This window comes from Lutra lutra, chromosome 14 (genome assembly GCF_902655055.1).
Source record: "Lutra lutra chromosome 14, mLutLut1.2, whole genome shotgun sequence".
In the NCBI taxonomy this organism is placed as follows: Eukaryota; Metazoa; Chordata; class Mammalia; order Carnivora; family Mustelidae; genus Lutra; species Lutra lutra.
In genome coordinates, this window is record NC_062291.1 from 49,224,011 (window position 1) to 49,242,574 (window position 18,564).

The window sequence follows — 18,564 nt, forward strand, 5'->3', positions numbered from 1 at the left end:
GTTTTGAAAAGCAACTTTTCACATTGGAATTACTTTATTACTTTATTTTCTTTATTCATATGTCCAGTGCACATGAGAGAAGGCTTCAGAGATGAATTGATAATTGATGATATGTTCTTACAAGATGAGTGGAGTTTTACCGGGTTGACAAGGTGGAATCAAGCATTTTAGAAGAGATTACACCTATGAGTGGGTCTGGTGCTTCATTGAAGAGTGGGTATGATGTGGTAAATGACAGAAAATGGCTCTGGAAGTCAGAAAGGTATCATACTGGACATATAAGACCCTGAATGGCACTGTAAAGAATAGTAGGAAACATGTATACTAGTGATCGATCCTATCATGGAATAGATGACTTATAAATTGTTTTATTTAGAAGATTTATTTAAGGTTGCCTGATGGCTCAGTCAACTAAGCATCTGCCTTTGGCTCAGGTCGTGATCCCTGGGTCCTGGGATCGAATCCCGTATCAGGGACTTCTCTCTGCTTCTCCCTCTGCCTGCCTCTGGCCCCCGCTTGTGCTCTCTCTCTTTGAAAAATACATAAATTATATCTTTAAAAAAATAAAAGATTTATTTAAAAAGTTTTATTTATATAAAAAGGTAGAAGCATATATAGAAACCACTCTCATAGAAGACGACTGCATTTGTGTTCCTATCAACTCATTTTTGTCACTACTGTGTTGTATGTTTCTGCACATTCACAAAAGTTCTTGAATGAAAACAGTTTGGGAAACATTAAGTGAGGCAATTCCAAGGAAAGAAAAAAAATGAAAATATGACTACACTGAACTAAATTCTTATCAATAGGTTATTCCATTGGAGAAGGATATTCGAAACCTGAATTTCAAAGATAATTGCAATTAGATGAGTTTCAGAGGATATCTGGTACTATATGCCTCCTCTGTGTGTCCTTTGCAAATGCTTATCTTACTTTCATTTTTTAAGAAGTGGAAAGTACCCTATCACCTTCTTCTTGATAACTCTTTAAGTGTACTTGAAGAAGAAAGTGCTTATTAACTGAGTTAGCACCACGGCACCATTGGGAGCCATTCACTTAGTTTTCAATTATGTTTCCTCCATAAGGAGTCATTCAGTTAGTATCCAATTTTATTTATAATTTTAGGCAAGATCTAGGAAAGTATTTCAGGCTGGTAATAAAGCTGACTTAATTTTCCTGGGTTTATATATCCAGTCCCCAGTCTGGGTGGCAAAAGGTATAGCACCAATTCATTGTAATTCCAATTTTTTGAACCCTTGAAGGATTTTCAATGCCATATAAACATTTAGCCCAGGCCTTCCAAACCTTCTTCAGTAGTGAATAGGTACCAGTACCATTGAGACTATCATTTTTCTTCTCATTCTTTCCCCCTTGTTTTTGTTTTCTTTGTTCGCCTCTTGCTTCTTGGCCTTTTAGTGCCACCAGGCACGGTGTGCTTGTACTGTTATTGTTAACAACCGTGGGCAGTGACTTTGAGCCTGTCTGCTTGAGTCAGGTTTGTTGGAATTTTGCTCAGTTCTAAGAGTATTTCACTTAGTAATTAAAGAAATTGAATGCAAGTTGGTGTAGCCACTTTGGAAAACAGTGTGGAGGTTCCTTAAGAAATTAAAAATAAAATTAAAAAAAAAAAGAAATTAGAAATAGAGCTACCCTAGGACCCTGCATTTGCACTACTGGGTATTTACTCCAAAGATACAGATGTAGTGAAAAGAAGGGCCATCTGTACCCCAGTGTTCATAGCAGCAATGGCCACGGTCGCCAAACTGTGGAAAGAACCAAGATGCCCTTCAACGGATGAATGGATAAGGAAGATGTGGTCCATACACACTACGGAGTATTATGCCTCCATCAGGAAGGATGAATACCCAACTTTTGCATCAACATGGACGGGACTGGAGGAGATTATGCTGAGTGAAATAAGTCAAGCAGAGAGAGTCAGTTATCTCATGGTTTCACTTGTGGAGTATAAGGAATAACATGGAGGACATTGGGAGATGGAGAGAAGGGCGTTAGGGGAAATCGGAGGGGGAGACAAACGATGAGAGACTGTGGACACTGAGAAACAAACTGAGGTTTTGGAAGGAAGGGGATGGGGGGTTGGGTGAGCCTGGTGGTGGGTATTAAGGAGGGCACGTATTGCATGGAGACTGGGTGTGATGCATAAACAATGAATCTTGGAACACTGAAAAAATGAAAGTTAAAAAAAATTGATTTAATTATTTCTTTTTCTTTTCTTTTTATTTTTTTCTTTTTAAAGATTTTATTTATTTATTTTGGAGACAGTGAGAGCAGGGACAGGGTGGGGCATTTGGGGAGGGAGAAAGAATTTGAAGCAGACTCCACACTGAGCAGGGATCCTGATGTGGGGCTCGATCCCAGGACCCTGAGATCATGACCTGAGTCAAAGGCTTAACCAACTGAGCCACCGAGACACCCCTGATTTAATTATTTCTTATGTGACGACATGTGCTTTTTTTTGTTGTTGTTATGTTCAATTAGCCGACATACAGTACATCATTAGTTTTTGGTATAGTGTTCCGTGGTTCATTAGTTGCATATAACATCCAGTGCCCATCACCACACATACCCTTCTCAATACCCTTTTCCCCCCACCCCCGTCCCTTCTGTAACCCTCAGTTCGTTTCCCGTTCAGAGTCTCTTATGGTTTATCTCCCTCTCTGATTTCTTCCCATTCAGTTTTCCTTCCCTCCCCCTGTGGTCATCCACACTATTCCTTATGGTCTACATATGAGTGAAACCATATGATAATTTTCTTTCCCTGCTTGACTTATTTCACTTATCAGAATCCCCTCCCGTTCCATCCACATCAACGCAAGTGTTTTTGTTTTGTTTTGTTTTGTTTTTTAAGATAAAAAATCAAGTTATGGGGCACCTGGGTGGCTCAGTCATTAAGCATCTGCCTTCGGCTCAGATCCTGATCCCAGAGTCCTGGGATCGAGCTCCACATTAAGCTCCCTACTTGGCGAGAAGACTGCTTCTCCATCTCCCACTCCCCCTACTTGTGTTTCCTCTCTCGCTATGTTTCTCTCTGTCAAATAAAATCTTTAAAAAAAATCAAGTTGTTACAATAGTACAAAATTTAGTAAATATTTTTTGGAAAGCTAGTAGTACTGTGAAATTGAGCAGTGTACCATATTAATCACTATTGATTATGGGATATTTAATATAATTATAACATTTAAAATTTTCAGAATGCTATTTACGTGTGAGAACTGAGTTGACCTTAAAACACCTAGAAACCTAAGGGAGAAAAATACATGTTACGTTGTCTTAAAAATGAATAAATTGAAGTTTTTTTTTTTTTAAAGATTTTATTTATTTATTTGACAGAGAGAGAGAAATCACAAGTAGGCAGAGAGGCAGGCAGAGAGAGGGGGAAGCAGGCTCACTGCTGAGCAGAGAGCCCGATGCGGGGCTCGATCCCAGGACCCTGAGATCATGACCCGAGCCGAAGGCAGAGGCTTAACCCACTGAGCCACCCAGGCGCCCCTAAATTGAAGTTTTGAAAGAATTAAAATAGGGGCACCTGGGTGGCTTAGATGGTTAAGCAACTGCCTTTGGCTCAGGTCATGATCTCCAGGTCCTGGGATCAAGCCCGTTAACCTGCCAGCTCAACCAGGAGACTGGAGAGTCGGAGGAGTCTGCTTCTCTGTGCCTCTCCTTCTGCTTGTGCTCTCCCTGTCTTTCTCTCTCTCAGATTAATAAAACCTTAAAAAAAAGAATAAATAACTAACTTGTGGTTTGATGAATATAATTTCAGTGGTAATCAGGACTAAAAGACCAGTTTCATGATACTCTGGTGTTCCTTCTTGGTGTAAAAGAATAGGGTTACATTGTTTCCTCTCACAGGCCTCATAAAGATGATTTTGACCCAGACAGTTTCTTTTGATTCTCTGTCAAAGTTTGATATACTTTACAATTACCGATTGTCGTTGGAAGTAATCAGAAATGTGCCAGTGTGTACAGAAGTCCTGAAAATATAAGTCTCAGTCAGTAGAAACCTATAACAGTTCTATTGGATCTTCACTTGTAGATTCTATAGATAATTTTGGATATAAAAATAACATAAATTAATTTCTTATGGCAAGGAAGTTTCCTGTGATAGGGATGTGTTTCATGTTTTGCCTAATACTATTTCACATTTAAAATCCTGTGCCTGTATTAATCAGAGTATCCTTTCTTTAAACAGGAGAATGTACTCATCACCTCCCACCTGTGAATGCCCCCATTCAAACAAAGAAGAAAGCAACGAAGCATTGTTTCCTTTGTGGGAAGAAAACTGGACTGGCTACTAGCTACGATTGCAGGCAGGTTGGCTGGCTGGAAAAGCTGAGATGCTTTCTTTGTGGTGACCCAGTGTAGGGATACAGTATAAAACACTCTTTAAATTGGCTATTCATTCACATCATTAAGATGATGTTCAAATAGCAGTCCTCAGTTCAGCTCCTAATTGGCTAAAGAGTAAGTAGACAGCTCCTGAGTTTATAAATCATGAGATCCTCTCCTGTTACTTCAAGTTAGGATATTTAAATCAATGGGAAAATAGACTTTCTTTGTCTCGTGATAGATATGCTTGTTTTTTTTTTTTTTTAATATAACTTGGAAGAACCCATCCTCCCAAGATTCTATTTGAAATTGAACACAAAAGGGACTAAATTTATTGTACTGTTAACTTTTATATGGTACAGTTTAATTTGAAAACAGATGAATAATACATTCACGAAAATTAATGAGTTTTCTCATAATTATCTCTTTCATTAGCATTGATTAATATGCTCCGAGGACGATATCTGCCCTTAGTTTGAGTGCAGGCATTAAAATGGACTGCTGCTTCACAGAGTACTTTTTATTCAAATAGAAATAGCTCATCTTATTTGTTAGAAATATTTAAAAGTCCTTTCATAATTAGGTTTTATGTGATTTTATTTTGAGACTGAATTTCTCACAAATTCAGTTCTCCCAGGTTTACTAGATATAAGAGAAATGATAGACATATTTACCAGCTTTTGCAGTTTTACTGCTTCGTAAACATCTGTATCCTGTTTCATTTCGTAATAGGTTCTTTATTACAAACTCTCATATTGATGGACAGTTAAGTTTTTCTTTTTGGGGTACTTGTGCTGGTTTATGAGCACAAGGGAAATGTCAGTGCTGGAAATTGCTAAGAGAACCAGAGGGCTCCTGTTGGATACTTGAAATCAAGCTCTGATCTTCCAAAGAGATGAGCCTCTATAGGAATGTGACCATTCACATGGACTTTTTTTGTGCTTTAGATGTGGAAACAACTTCTGTGCATCTCATCGATATGCAGAAACTCACGGCTGCACCTATGATTACAAGAGTGCAGGGAGGAGATACTTACAGGAGGCAAATCCTGTGGTTAACGCACCCAAACTTCCAAAAATCTAGCTCTTGCTCTGCACCTAGGAATTGTATTACAATGACAGAAGAAAAATTGTTCAGACTGCATTATTTTTGTTCGACTCTAAAAGACTTGCCAAATGACAAAACCATACAATGCATACTGTTGGAGAAAGAATACTACTGTATTTGACATCTTTATCCTTTGGTGAATTGAAAGTTTTAAAAAGTAGTTTTAAAAACTTTATAATGATTTAGCTTTGTTATTGCATGTCTTGTGTTAACTATTTTATATTTGATATTGCAATTTCATAGACAAGTCTTCAAAAGATGCACTTTAGGAAGTTATCACTGACCATGTAACCGGCTTCCACATTGTACAGAAATGTGCCGCCATGCAGTGGCTCTACTCACATCCACCACTTTTTTGAGGGGTGTGGGAGGGGGGGTGGGGATTTGTTTTTTTTTTTAAATCCCATGTGTGAAAATTTATTGAGTTTGCCAGCAAGTTCCTTTTTATTTCAAGCCACTTTTTATAAAAAAAGAACATTTTGTTTCCCAGTGTGATTTTAACACATATATATTTCTTCCATATTCAGATTGGCATTCAGATATGTATCCATTCTATAAAACACATCATGTTAATCATACTATATATTTCTTAAAATACTACGTTTTGAATGGTAGTTTTACAATACAAGGGGTCTCAGTTGTTGCCATTAAATACGGAATCCAACTTTTCACTTTTTGAAAAATGGCTACATTTAAAACAAAATCTTACAACTTGATTTGTTTTTCTTATAAGTTGAGTGCTATTACCAGGAGAAATTCAAATAAATATGCATTTTCATTATGAGTTTGATTATTTAATTATTTACAATAATTTTTCTTTTATAATTTAAAAAATTATTTAAATTCAATTTAATTAATGTATACTGTATTATTAGTTTCAGAGGTAGAATTTAGTGATCATCAGTTGCATGTAACACCTAGGGCTCATCACATCACGTGCCCTCCTTAATGCCCATCACCCAGTTACCTCAACCCCCCAGTGACCTTCCCTCCAGCAACCCTCAGTTTATAGTTTATAAATAGTTTATATATAGTTTATAGTTAAGCATCTCTTATGGTTTGCCTCCCTCTCTGTTTTTATCTTATTTTTCCTTCCCTTCCCCTATGTTCATCTGTTTTGTTTCTTAAATTCTGCATATGAGTGAAATCATATATTTGTCTTTCTCTGACTGACTTATTTTGCTTGGGATAATACCCTCAATGATTTCATTAAATAAATCAGTAATTTATTCTAATTGGAAAAAATGACTATCACTATAAAGGTATTCTAGGATATAAGGGCCCTATTCCCCAGATGTAAGCAATATAACCAATATAAGCTTTTTTAAATTTTTTTAAATTTTTTTTATATTTTTTTATTTTTTTTTTAAAGATTTTATTTATTTATTTGACAGAGAGAGATCACAAGCAGGCAGAGAGGCAGGCAGAGAGAGAGGAGGAAGCAGGCTCCCTGCTGAGCAGAGAGCCTGATGCGGGGCTCGATCCCAGGACCCTGAGATCATGACCTGAGCCGAAGGCAGCGGCTTAACCCACTGAGCCACCCAGGCGCCCCCCAATATAAGCTTTTGAGAGTTCACTCGCTTCATGAAAGCTTAGTTGAATCAGATCCTGAACCCTGGTAAACAGGTGGCAGGCAACCCAAATAGATTTTGCAACTCTAGCCCCACCCAAGTTGGATCTGCAGTGGTACCTGAGGCTAATTTAAGTGCTCTGCAGGGTCTCTTTCTCCACAAAGGGGTGAATGAACTGGAGAGTTCTACTCTTCCTTCTTCTTCTTAAAAAGAGATGGAATGTTAAATGGATCAAGATCTTTCATCTTTCTGAAGACATCTCAAGATGCTCCTGGTCGGGAAGGAAATACATTTACAAGTGGGAAAGATACTAGTGGAGGAGTGATACAATTAGGGGTTGATGGCTATGGTTTTTAAGGCGAGCTATACAAACTAATGAAAATATTTACATTTGTGTTGAGTAGTTCAGTTTTTCTCCCCCCCCTTATCAAGACAACATGTACTTTAGACATTTAAAATCTATTGCATGGATAGGCTTCTGTAAAAGGACAAAACATATTTATTCTACAATAAATATGAATGGTTAGGGTATTAATATATGCTCAGTGCACTATGCTTTTTAAACTAAGACCATGTAGAAATAAGTCTTAAGTCCATCAAAGATTATGGTTAAAAGTGAGTTTTTGGTCCTTGTCGTACTAGTTTTTAAGTCACTGAGAGAGAAACCAGTCAAATTCCAGAAATAATATCATTGGAAAGCATTTCTTTATGCTTTAAATTCTTACAAAGAGGTGACCATAATTTTGCAGATCTCAGATCTGTCTTTCCAACCCCAGTAATTATCAGAGTGCTTTGCATGTAGACCCAGGTTAAACATTAAATAAATTAATTATATGGGACAGCTTAACTGTGACCAAAATCAAAGTATTCATATGGTTTTATATAACTAAACTAATTTTATGTGATAAAATTCAGTTTCTGGATTTTATTTTTTTTGAGGGGGTGGGCTGAGGGAGAGAGAGAATCTTAAGCAGGCTCTATACCCAGCCCAGAGCCCTACACAGGGCTCAGTCTTGACCCTGAGATCATGACCTGAGCTGAAGTTAAGGTTTGAATGCTTAACCAATGAGCCACCCAGGAACCCTCTCTGAATTTTATTTTTAAACAGTAAGTATTTGGTTTTAGCAACATTAAAGTTAAAATGTTTAACTTTTAGCTTTGTGAAATATTTTTCAAGTTAAGTTTAGTGCTTTTTAATCATTCTAACATAAGAATTTCAAATATATACTCAGATGTTTTAAAATTTCTCTGTGTTCTCACTTGTGGAAGGATTTAATTACAACAGAGAATACAGGAATTGATTTCCTGGTATATGTTTAATGTGGTTTTAAGCCATCAGGATGGAGAATCCAATCTCCTTTCTAGTGGGGTTTTCCAAAGTATGAACCCTGTACCTATCTTGAAACACAAGATTTTAAGTGACACATGAATGAACTTTAAAAAAATATTTATATACTTTTAATGTTTATCATGAAATGATCAAGTAGCTTAAGTTGAAAATAAATTGATACAGATAAAAAAAAGTTGAGGGGCACCTGGGTGGCTCAGTTGGTTAAGCAACTGCCTTCGGCTCAGGTCATGATCCCGGAGTCCTGGGATCGAGTCCCACATCGGGCTCCCAGCTCCATGGGGAGTCTGCTTCTCCCTCTGACCTCCCCTCTCATGCTCTCTCTCTGTCTCTCAAATAAATAAATTTAAAAAAAAGTTGATTGAAAATTGACAAGCAAGAGTATGTATAACATCATAACAGTATATGTGAATGACTGAAATTTAGGAATAAAGTTATCTCATGTTTCTTTGAAAATTATGTTAGACTTTAAAAATGGTTGATGAAAGGGACACCTGGGTGGCTCAGTTGGTTAAGCAGCTGCCTTCGGCTCAGGTCATGATCCCAGCGTCCTGGGATCGAGTCCCACATCGGGCTCCTTGCTTGGCAGGGAGCCTGCTTCTCCCTCTGCCTCTGCCTGCTATTCTGTCTGCCTGTGCTTGCTCTCTCTCCCTCTCTCTCTGACAAATAATTTTAAAAAATGGTTGATGAAAGTGAATGTATGATTTTTGAAAAAATACATAAGGATAAAAAATGAAAGTTGAAATTTCACCATGGACAACCTCCTACCCCCACCTCTTTTAAGAGTTTCTGTTTTAGTTAACTCATTACCTCTGTACTCCCCAATTTTTATTAGTATATTAGTCTGCTGAGGTTGCTGTAACAAAATACCATAGACTGGGTGGCTTAAACAACAGAAATTAATTTTCCCATGGTTCTGGAGGCTAACAGTTGCAGATCAAGGTCTGTCCAGCAGGGTGGTTTTCTGGTAAGATCTCTTCCCTGGCTTTCAGAGAGCTGTCTTCTCATTGTATCCTCATGGCCTTTCCTCAGTGTGTGCATACATGGAGCTCTCCAGTGTCTTGTTTTCCTATGGGACCAGGGCCCTACTCTTATGACCTCACTACATCTCAGTTACTTCCTTAATCCAGAAACAGCCACACCGGGTAGGGTTTAACAATTTGAAGGACACACATATATTTAGTCCATACTGGTCAATTCTTTATAGTTAGAGTATTTATGTCAAATTCACCCACTCCTCTGCAGTTACCCTTGTCCCTATCACCATAGCTTTCACCTGAGCTATTGTAACTGCTTAAGCTTCCTAGCTGGGATTCTTGAGTTACTTCTGTGTCCTTTATATAACTCCATTTTCTACACTTGTGAACTTGAGAACCAAAAATTGAGCACATCAGTGCCTGAAATATATTAGTGACTTTTATGTTCTTAGAATAAAGACGCAAATCCTTAATACTTCTTCCTAGTAAGGCCCCTGTGATCTAGCCCCCACCAATTTCTCCAATCTCAAATTGCATGGTTTCCCCCTGCTTTCTGGAATTTGCTCACATTGACTTTCTTTTAGTATTCCCAGCCTGTTTCTTTCTCCTTAATACCCAGTGGTTTTTCAGATACGTACTCCATCATTACTTCCTGAAAGAAGCCTTCCCTGATGTATTCTTGTCTAAGTCAGTACCATTCCTCTTCCTACCATATACATTTCTTTCATGGAATGTACCACAATATTATTTTGATATTTCTGTGATCCTTTGAATTGCATAAGATGGCAAGTCCATCAGAGTAGGAATTGCCTTCCTGTCTGTCTATCCATCCTTGTTCCCAAGCATTGCAGAGAAGCCCTTAGTATTTGTTGAATGATTAAAAAAAACTTTTTAAAGGATGTGCTAAGTCTTTTTAGTGATCTAGTAATATTAAGTGATATTATTACCTTTTCTGCCTTGTATTTGGGTTGATTTAAAAATTGAAAGCAGGAGCTCCTGGGTGGCACAGTCAGTTAAACATCTGACTCTTGGTTTCAGCTCAGGTCGTAATCTCAAGATTGTGAGATCCAGCCTTGCATTGGGATGCAGAATCTGCTTGTGACTCTCATTCCCTCTTCCCCTGCCCCTCCCCCCACCAAGCTCGCTCTCTCTTTCTATTATGTGTTACCCATACAGTATATCATTAGTTTTTGATGTAGTGTTCTGATTCATTGCTTGTGTATAACACCCAGTGCTCTATGGAATACATGTCCTCCTTAATACCCATCACCAGGCTAACCCAACCCCTACCCGCTTCTCCTCTAAAACCCTCAATTTGTTTCCCAGAGTCTCATGGTTTGTCTTCCTCTCTGAGCCTACCCCCTTCATTTTCCCCTTCCTTCTCCTAATGTCCTCCATGCTGTCTCTTATGTTCCACAAATAAGTGAAACCATATGATAATCAACTTTCTCCGCTTGTTTTACTTAGCCTAATCTCCTCCAGTTCCATCCATGTTGATGCAAAAGTTGGGTATTCATCTTTTCTGATGGCTGAGTAACACTCCATTGTATATATGGACCACATCTTCTTTATCCATTTGTCTGTTGAAGGGCATCTTGGGTCTTTCCACAGTTTGGCTTTGTGGACATTTCTGCTATGTCATTGGGGTACACATATGACCCTTCTTTTCACTATATCTGTATCTTTAGGGTAAATACCCAGTAGTGCAATTTCTAGGTCATAGAGTATCTCTCTTTTTAATTTTTTGAGGAACCTCCACACTGTTTCCCAAAGTGGCTGCTCCAACTTGCATTCCCACCAACAGTGTAAGAGAGTTCCCCTTTCTCCACATCCTCTCCAACAATTGTTTTTTCTTGTCTTGTTAATTTTTGCCATTCTAACTGGTGTAAGGTGGTATCTCAATGTGGTTTTGATTTTAATTTCCATGATGGCTAATGATGAACATTTTTTTTCATGTGTCTTCTAGCCATTTGTATGTCTTCATTGGAGAAGTGTGTGTTCATGTCTTCTGCCCACGTTTTGACTTGATTATCTATTTTTTGGGTGTTGAGTTTGAGAAGTTCTTTATAGATCTTGGATGTCAGCCCTTTGTCTGTAGTGTCATTTACAAATATCTTCTCCCATTCCATAGGTTGCCTCTTTGTCTTGTTGACTGTTTCCTTTGCTGTGCAGAAGCTTTTTATCTTGATGAAGTCCCGAATGTTCATTTTCACTTTTGTTTCCCATGCCTTTGGAGACATGTCTGGAAAGAAGTTCCTGTGACCGATGTCAAAGAGGTTACTGCCTATGTTCTCTAGGATTTTGATGGATTCCTGTCTCACACTGAGGTTTTTCATCCATTTTGAGTTTATCTTTGTGTATGGTTTAAGAGAATGGTCCAGTTTCATTCTTCTGCGTGTGGCTGTCGAATTTTCCCAGCACATTTATTGAGGAGACTGTCTATTTTCCCACTGTATATTTTTTTCCTGCTTTGTCAAAGATTATTTGACCATAGAGTTGCAGGTCCATATTTGGACTCTCTACTCTGTTCCACTGGTCTATGTGTCTGTTTTTGTGCCAGTACCATGCTGTCTTGGTGATCACAGCTTTGTAATATAGCTTGAAATCAGGCAACATGATGCCCCCAGTTTTGTTTTTCAACATTTCCTTAGTGATTCGGGGTCTTTTCTGGTTCCATACAAATTTTAGGATTGTTTGTTTCAGCACTTTGAAAAATGCCAGTGGTATTTTGATCAGGATGGCATTAAAAGCATAGATTGCTCTGGGCAGCATAGACATTTTAACAATGTTTATTCTTCCAATCTATGAGCATGGAATGTTTTTTCCATCTTTTTGTGTCTTGGGTTTCTATCTTTTATAGATAGTTGTTAACTAGGGAGCAGAATAGTTATTACTTGGGGCAAGAAGCTGAGTTTCGTGCTTTTTCTTCCTAATTTGGTCAGAGGTTTCCTGTCATGGTATACTCCATCTTGGATCTGTCTGGTTTGATCTGGCTTCTTGTGGAGTGCTGCCAGGTCAAGTCTCTGACTCCCTGATAGCTGGCCAGGACAACCTCACTGTTGGCCTCCAGAGGTTAGGGGTTCAACGTATAAATTTTGGGGAGACACAATTCAGACCATAACAGATTCTATATATTGCTGTGGTAACAGATTAACTTTTATTCCTCATCCATGCAAAATCCAGTGAGCCAAGCAACTTCCCAGGGTAGCTATCTGATGAGGCAATTCAGGCTGATTCAGGCTAAGTCCATTGTATGATTTTGCCAATGCAACGTGTATTCTTTAGGGTTGCTGCAGCAGGGGAGAGAGGGCTAGAGCATTGCCCATTGACTCTTCATTGACTTTGTGTAGAAGTGTATATACATTCTGCTCACAACCCATTGGTTAGAGCTAGTCATATGGCCTTACCCAATTGCCAGAGTTAGTGGGGTGGTGGGGAATGGATATTCAATGAGTTGTAAATGTCTGCCACAGATGGTATTAAGGGCTAAGAACAAAAGCCAAGCACAATAGAGTGACACAGATAGTTGTTGTTTTAGAAAGGGTGGTCAGAGACCTCCACTATGAGAAAGTTACATTTATGTAAAGTCAAAAGGGAAGGGGGAAATGTGGGAAGTGTTTTAAGCCTGAGGAAACCAAGAAATAGCAAGGAAGTCTGGCAGCTAGAACAAAGCAAGTAAGGGGGAAAATAGGAAATAAGGAGCTACATCATGGAAGACTTGATAGGCATGAACTTTGAATTTTATCTGAATTGGGATGATATTGGAGGTTTACATAATTGGACTTAAGTTTTAAAAAATCAGTTTGGTGACTGTGTAGAAAAACATTGGAGGAGGCAACGATGGAATCCAGGAGACAGATAATCATCATCATCATCATCATCATCATTCATAGGAATTCATAGGGCTGGGCTGGGATGTAGCACTCCTGGATGGTTTTTATCCTCTTTTCAAACCACCAACACCCCTCTCCCTGTCTTCACTCTCAACTTCTTATTTTATTAAACTGGGAACAATTGGAAAAGAAATTCTCTTTTTTTTTTTTTGACTCCATACTGAGTCAACTCCATACTGACTCCATACTGAGTGCAAAACCCCACATGGGGCCCTAATCCCAGGACTCTGAGATCATGACCGGAGCTGAAATTGAGTCAGATGCTTAACTGACCGAGTCACCCAGGCACCCTAGAAAAGAAATTCTATATGCATCTAACATCAAACATACCAAACTATCTGTATCTGTGCCTTCCCACTCCCCTTGCTCATCTATCTATGGATGACCCTTCCAGCTAACTCAAGGATTTCCTTCCCACGTTTGTCACTCCCCTGCATTGATATTTTCTCATCACTGGACCACTTCTATATTAGTGTATAAATATTTAAACAAAATACCCAACCCCCACATCTCTCGCCTGCTGTTGTTCCATTCCCGTTTGTCTTTGCAGCAAAAGGAAATCTGCTTCCTGTCACCGTTTACTATCTCTGCAATAAGGCTTGTATCCCTACCACTTTATCTTAATTGCTCTGTTCTCAAGTTCTCAAAGATCTCTCAATTGCTAAATCCAAAGGTCACTTCTCATTTTACTCAACTTCTCAGCAGCAAATGAAATGACACACTGAGGCACTTCCTTCTCCCTTCAAAGTTTTCTTCACTTAGCCTTTAGAACTCCTCTATTTCATTTCTCTCCTCTTAACTTTAGCTGTTACTGCTGTTTTCTTTGCTAGTCTTCCCATCTCCAAAGTGCTACGCGAGCAGCCTTTGGATTTTTTTTTTAAAGATTATTTATTTATTTATTTGACAGAGAGAGATCACAAGTAGACAGAGAGGCAGGCAGAGAGAGAGAGAGGGAAGCAGGCTCCCCGCTGAGCAGAGAGCCCGACGTGGGACTCGATCCCAGGACCCTGAGATCATGACCCGAGCCGAAGGCAGCGGCCCAACCCACTGAGCCACCCAGGCGCCTTTGGATCTTTTATTTCCCCTGCAATTATGCAATTAATGTCCTTGGTCAGCAACTTTCAGTGATTTTCAAACTGTAACACCATACTGTTATGTTACTTTGTCAAAAAAAATCAGTTGAGTTGGGAGAAGTTTTAAAAAATGGAACAGAATAAAGTGGGAAAGAAAGGAAATAGTGAATTATAGAGGGTAGATTTGCTTTTTGAAACTTTTAAGTTATCTACATGTGTTTGGTCAGTATGAAAAATGTATTTTATATCCTGGGTTGAGATCAGAAGGTATGAAAGTTGCTTTTCTGTGTGATCTCATCCAATCTTGTAGCCTTAGATACTACCTACCAATCAGTTTATGTCTCTGTAGCTCTCCTCAGAATTCTAGTGTCTTCTGTACAGTTGCTAACTGTACACCTCTATTTGGACGGCTAATAGACAGGCATGTCAAATTTAGCATGTCCAAAATCAAATTCTTGATTTTTTTTCCTCCCAGCCTGCGCATACCTTTTTTTGACTTTAAAAATGTAAGTCAGTTATTTTACCGCAAAAGTGGATTTATTTGGGAATAGCAGAGAATTGCAATTCAGGAGAAGCAAGGTTTAGCAAAAACTTTAGGCTCGTCTTAGAAAAGAGGAACATTATTTTATGGAGATGAAGGAGGAAGTTAGGGGTTTTTTTTTGTTTGTTTGTTTTTTAACAGAAGTCCATTGGAGAAAAGCAAGAATTCGGGGCGGTGAGGTTTGGTTCCCCCCCCCCCAAGATTTTATTTATTTATTTATTTGACAGAGATCACAAGTAAGCAGAGAGGCAGGCAGAGAGAAGCAGAGAGAGGCGGAGAGAGGCGGGGAAGCACACTCCCTGCTGAGCAGAGAGCCGGTGCAGGGCTTGATCAAAGGACCCTGAGATCTTGACCTGAGCAGAAGGCAGAGGCTTTGACCACCCAAGCACCCCAGTGATGAGGGTTTCTTATTGGCTGAATTGCTGGCATAGTTTCATATAGGAGATATGCTGTACATCTTTTCCTATTGGGACCTGTAATTGATAATTCTTTCCTGTTATCTGTTTTTCTGTTGGGGTAGTAGGTAATTCTTCCAGTTATTGATGAGTGGTATGGCACAAGAGCTCCCTCTTCTGGCCTCCCAACTCCATTTTAAAGTTTTTTTTTTTTTTTTTTTTTTTTATTTGACAGAGATCACAGGTAGGCAGAGGCTGGGGTCGGGGGGAAGTAGGCTCCCCGATGAGCAGAGAGCCCCATGTGGGGCTCCATTCCAGGACCTTGAGATCATGACCTGAGCCGAAGGCAGAGGCTTAACCCACTGAGCCACCCAGGCGCCCCATCCCAACTCCATTTTAGTGAGGTTTCCCTTTATTAATTTTCACACCCTTCTCCATCTAAGTAAATGACAGTTCCATTCCTTTGGTTGTATAGGCCAAAAACATTGGAGTCATCCTTCACTCCGTTCTTTAACAAATACCTCTAATCAATCTGAATATCCTATTGGCTCTACTTTTTTTTTTTTAAAGATTTTATTTATTTATTTGACAGAGATCGCAAGTAGGCAGAGAGGCAGGCAGAGAGAGAGGAGGAAGCAGACTCCCCGCTGAGCAGAGAACCCGATGCGGGGCTTGATCCCAGGACCCTGGGATCATGACCTGAGCTGAAGGCAGAGGCTTTAACCCACTGAGCCACCCAGGCGCCCTGGCTCTACTTTTGAAATATGAAAAATACTATGTGAAGCAAGACTGTCATTTAGCATAGCATAGGAAGGCCAAAATCAAGAGAATAAACAGATAGAGTGAAACCACATTTTGATGGTTATCAATAAAAAGGAAAAGACATTTAGACTTGGAGTCAAGAGACGTAAATACGAGGCTGGCTTTACCACATCATAGCTTTATGATGATGGTTAAGAGGTGATTATTCATCTCCTTCTCTGTTTGCAAGTCTCCTGTTATTCCTTGTGTTCATCACTCTAGGGAGAACTCCAGTATATGCACTGTGTTGGATGATATGCTGTTATAGAGTCATATGTAATTATAGCAATAATTATAGTATATCTTGTCCTACCTACCAATGCATTTTGTTTGCAGTGAAACCCTAACTGAAAAACTAGATATGTTCAGCCATTTGGTGGTGACTACTTTCTTTCCCACAAACACTAGGAGAGGGCAGGCAATTTTCCTATGTGGGCTGAGGCAGCGGACAGGTAGTATACTAGGAGTCGCCATCACCACAAACGTAATGTGGAATTAACCTGCTGCCATATGGCCAATACTCCCTTTGGAGTGAAGATCTGGTCATCCATGAGAAATTCCCTTATTGGTAGCCTTCCATTCTAAATGCAAAGATTTTTTTGTGGTTGTGCTTAGTTTCCTTGCTGGCAATGCTCAACTCCAGTCCAGGTGGCAAGAGTCCAGACCCAGGTCCTGAACCCATTTAAGCTGTCAGTTGCCTTTCCCTCAGGACTCTGACCTATATCACTACCTCTTGCTAAAGGTCATATATGGTTAATATTTATTGAGCACTGTATATATTGGGCACTTTAAAGTGCTAGGCCAGGGACGCCTGGGTGGCTCAGTTGGTTGGACGACTGCCTTTGGCTCAGGTCATGATCCCGGGGTCCCGGGATCGAGTCCCACATCGGGCTCCCAGCTCCATGGGGAGTCTGCTTCTCCCTCTGACCTTCTCCTCGCTCATGCTCTCTCTCACTGTCTCTCTCTCAAATAAATAAATAAAATCTTTAAAAAAATAAAATAAAGTGCTAGGCCAGCATTATTTCATTTCATCTTCGAAACTATTCAGTAGCTACTATCTTTCTTTTAGGTGGATGAAGAGATTCAGAAATGTGACGTAAATTGCCTAGATAGAAATGGCTGAGCCAGGACTCATCCTAGCATTGTCTCCATGAGTACTGCCTAACTTACAGATCCCTCTGGATATCTCAAGGGTCTTTTCCACTTCTTACATATCCACAAGCCATAGATTAGCCAACATTTTTGCTTCTCAGGCATGGTCGAGGCATAAGGTATACCAGTGAAAGATACTCTCCCTGCCTTCATGGAACATCTGCTGCCAGAAGCAGCAGAAAAAGTCAAGCAGGTTGTGGCAACTGGCCTTGTAACCTATTTTCTATAGTAAAAGATGAGTATGGAGACAAATCACTGTATTTTCTTTTCTTTGTGGTGTTGCATTTTAGGTGTGTTAATGAAGAGGATGATTGACCTTGCACTGACTGGAAGGATATTTTGAGCCCACTGTTTTGACCCTGTCAGTTTGCTCTTAGCCATGTATGCAACATGATCAGGAGTGTATGGAGGAATTAATTATGCAATAGATCATTCCAGGACAATTCTGGACTATGTGAAGGTATTGGGTCACAATTTTCATTAATTTACAAGAAATAGTACAGATTATCAGGTTTTTATGCAATTTATAATGACTGTTATGGGAGAAATTGGCAGTGGCTGAAACTTTACTTCTGTAAAGTCTGATGGAGGAAAATGACTTGCTAGAAATAGTTACTAAAAACAAGTATCAGCTATAATAAGTAAAGTTTGATGTGAACAAAACCTGAATGCTGGGGCGCCTGGGTGGCTCAGTGGGTTAGGCCTCTGCCTTCGGCTCAGGTCATGATCTCGGGGTCCTGGGATAGAGTCCCTCATCGGGCTCTCTGCTCGGCGGGGAGCCTCCTTCCTCCTCCTGCTCTCTCTCTGCCTGCCTCTCTGCCTGCCTCTCTGCCTACTTGTGATCTCTCTCTGCCAAATAAATAAATAAAATCTTTAAAAAAATCCTGAATGTTGAATCAAATATTTTTTAAAAGATTTTATTTTATTCATTTGACTGACAGATCACAAGCAGGCAGAGAGGGAGGCAGAGAGAGAGAGGAGGAGAAAGCAGGCTCCCCGCTGAGCAGAGAGCCAGACGCGGGCCTGGATCCCAGGATCCCAGGGACCATGACCGGAGCTGAAGACAGACGCTTTAACCCACTGAGGCACCCAGGTGCCCCCTGAATCAAATATTTATTTAGGTATGTTTGTATTTACAGATGCAAAAACTAATTCTCATGAAAATGATAATAAAATATAATTTAAAATAGAAGTTGGAAGTCCCATAAGCCTTCCTCACACCCATTCTAGGATGGGAGTCAGGGTGGGGTAGGCTGTGGAATAGCCGTTCATTCCAGATTAGGGAGCGAAAGGAAACAAATATTCCTTAAGGTAAATAAACACTCCGCCTTCGTTTGTTAGTCTTAGGTTAAGAAGTAT

The 18,564-nt window shown here is 39.6% G+C and overlaps 1 protein-coding gene across 6 annotated transcripts in view; it reads left to right on the forward strand.

Annotated features, from left to right (window-relative positions):
- The window catches only part of ZFAND4 (zinc finger AN1-type containing 4), a 78,642-nt gene extending 72,415 nt beyond the window's left edge, over window positions 1-6,227 (forward strand). For all 6 annotated transcript variants that reach the window (XM_047703005.1, XM_047703004.1, XM_047703009.1 and 3 more), the window contains 2 exons: window positions 4,211-4,328; window positions 5,295-6,227. In XM_047703005.1, the coding sequence (XP_047558961.1) occupies window positions 4,211-4,328; window positions 5,295-5,430 (254 nt within the window). In that variant the 3' untranslated portion in view covers window positions 5,431-6,227. The remainder of the gene's footprint in view (window positions 1-4,210; window positions 4,329-5,294) is intronic.
- The last annotated feature ends 12,337 nt before the right edge of the window (window positions 6,228-18,564 follow it).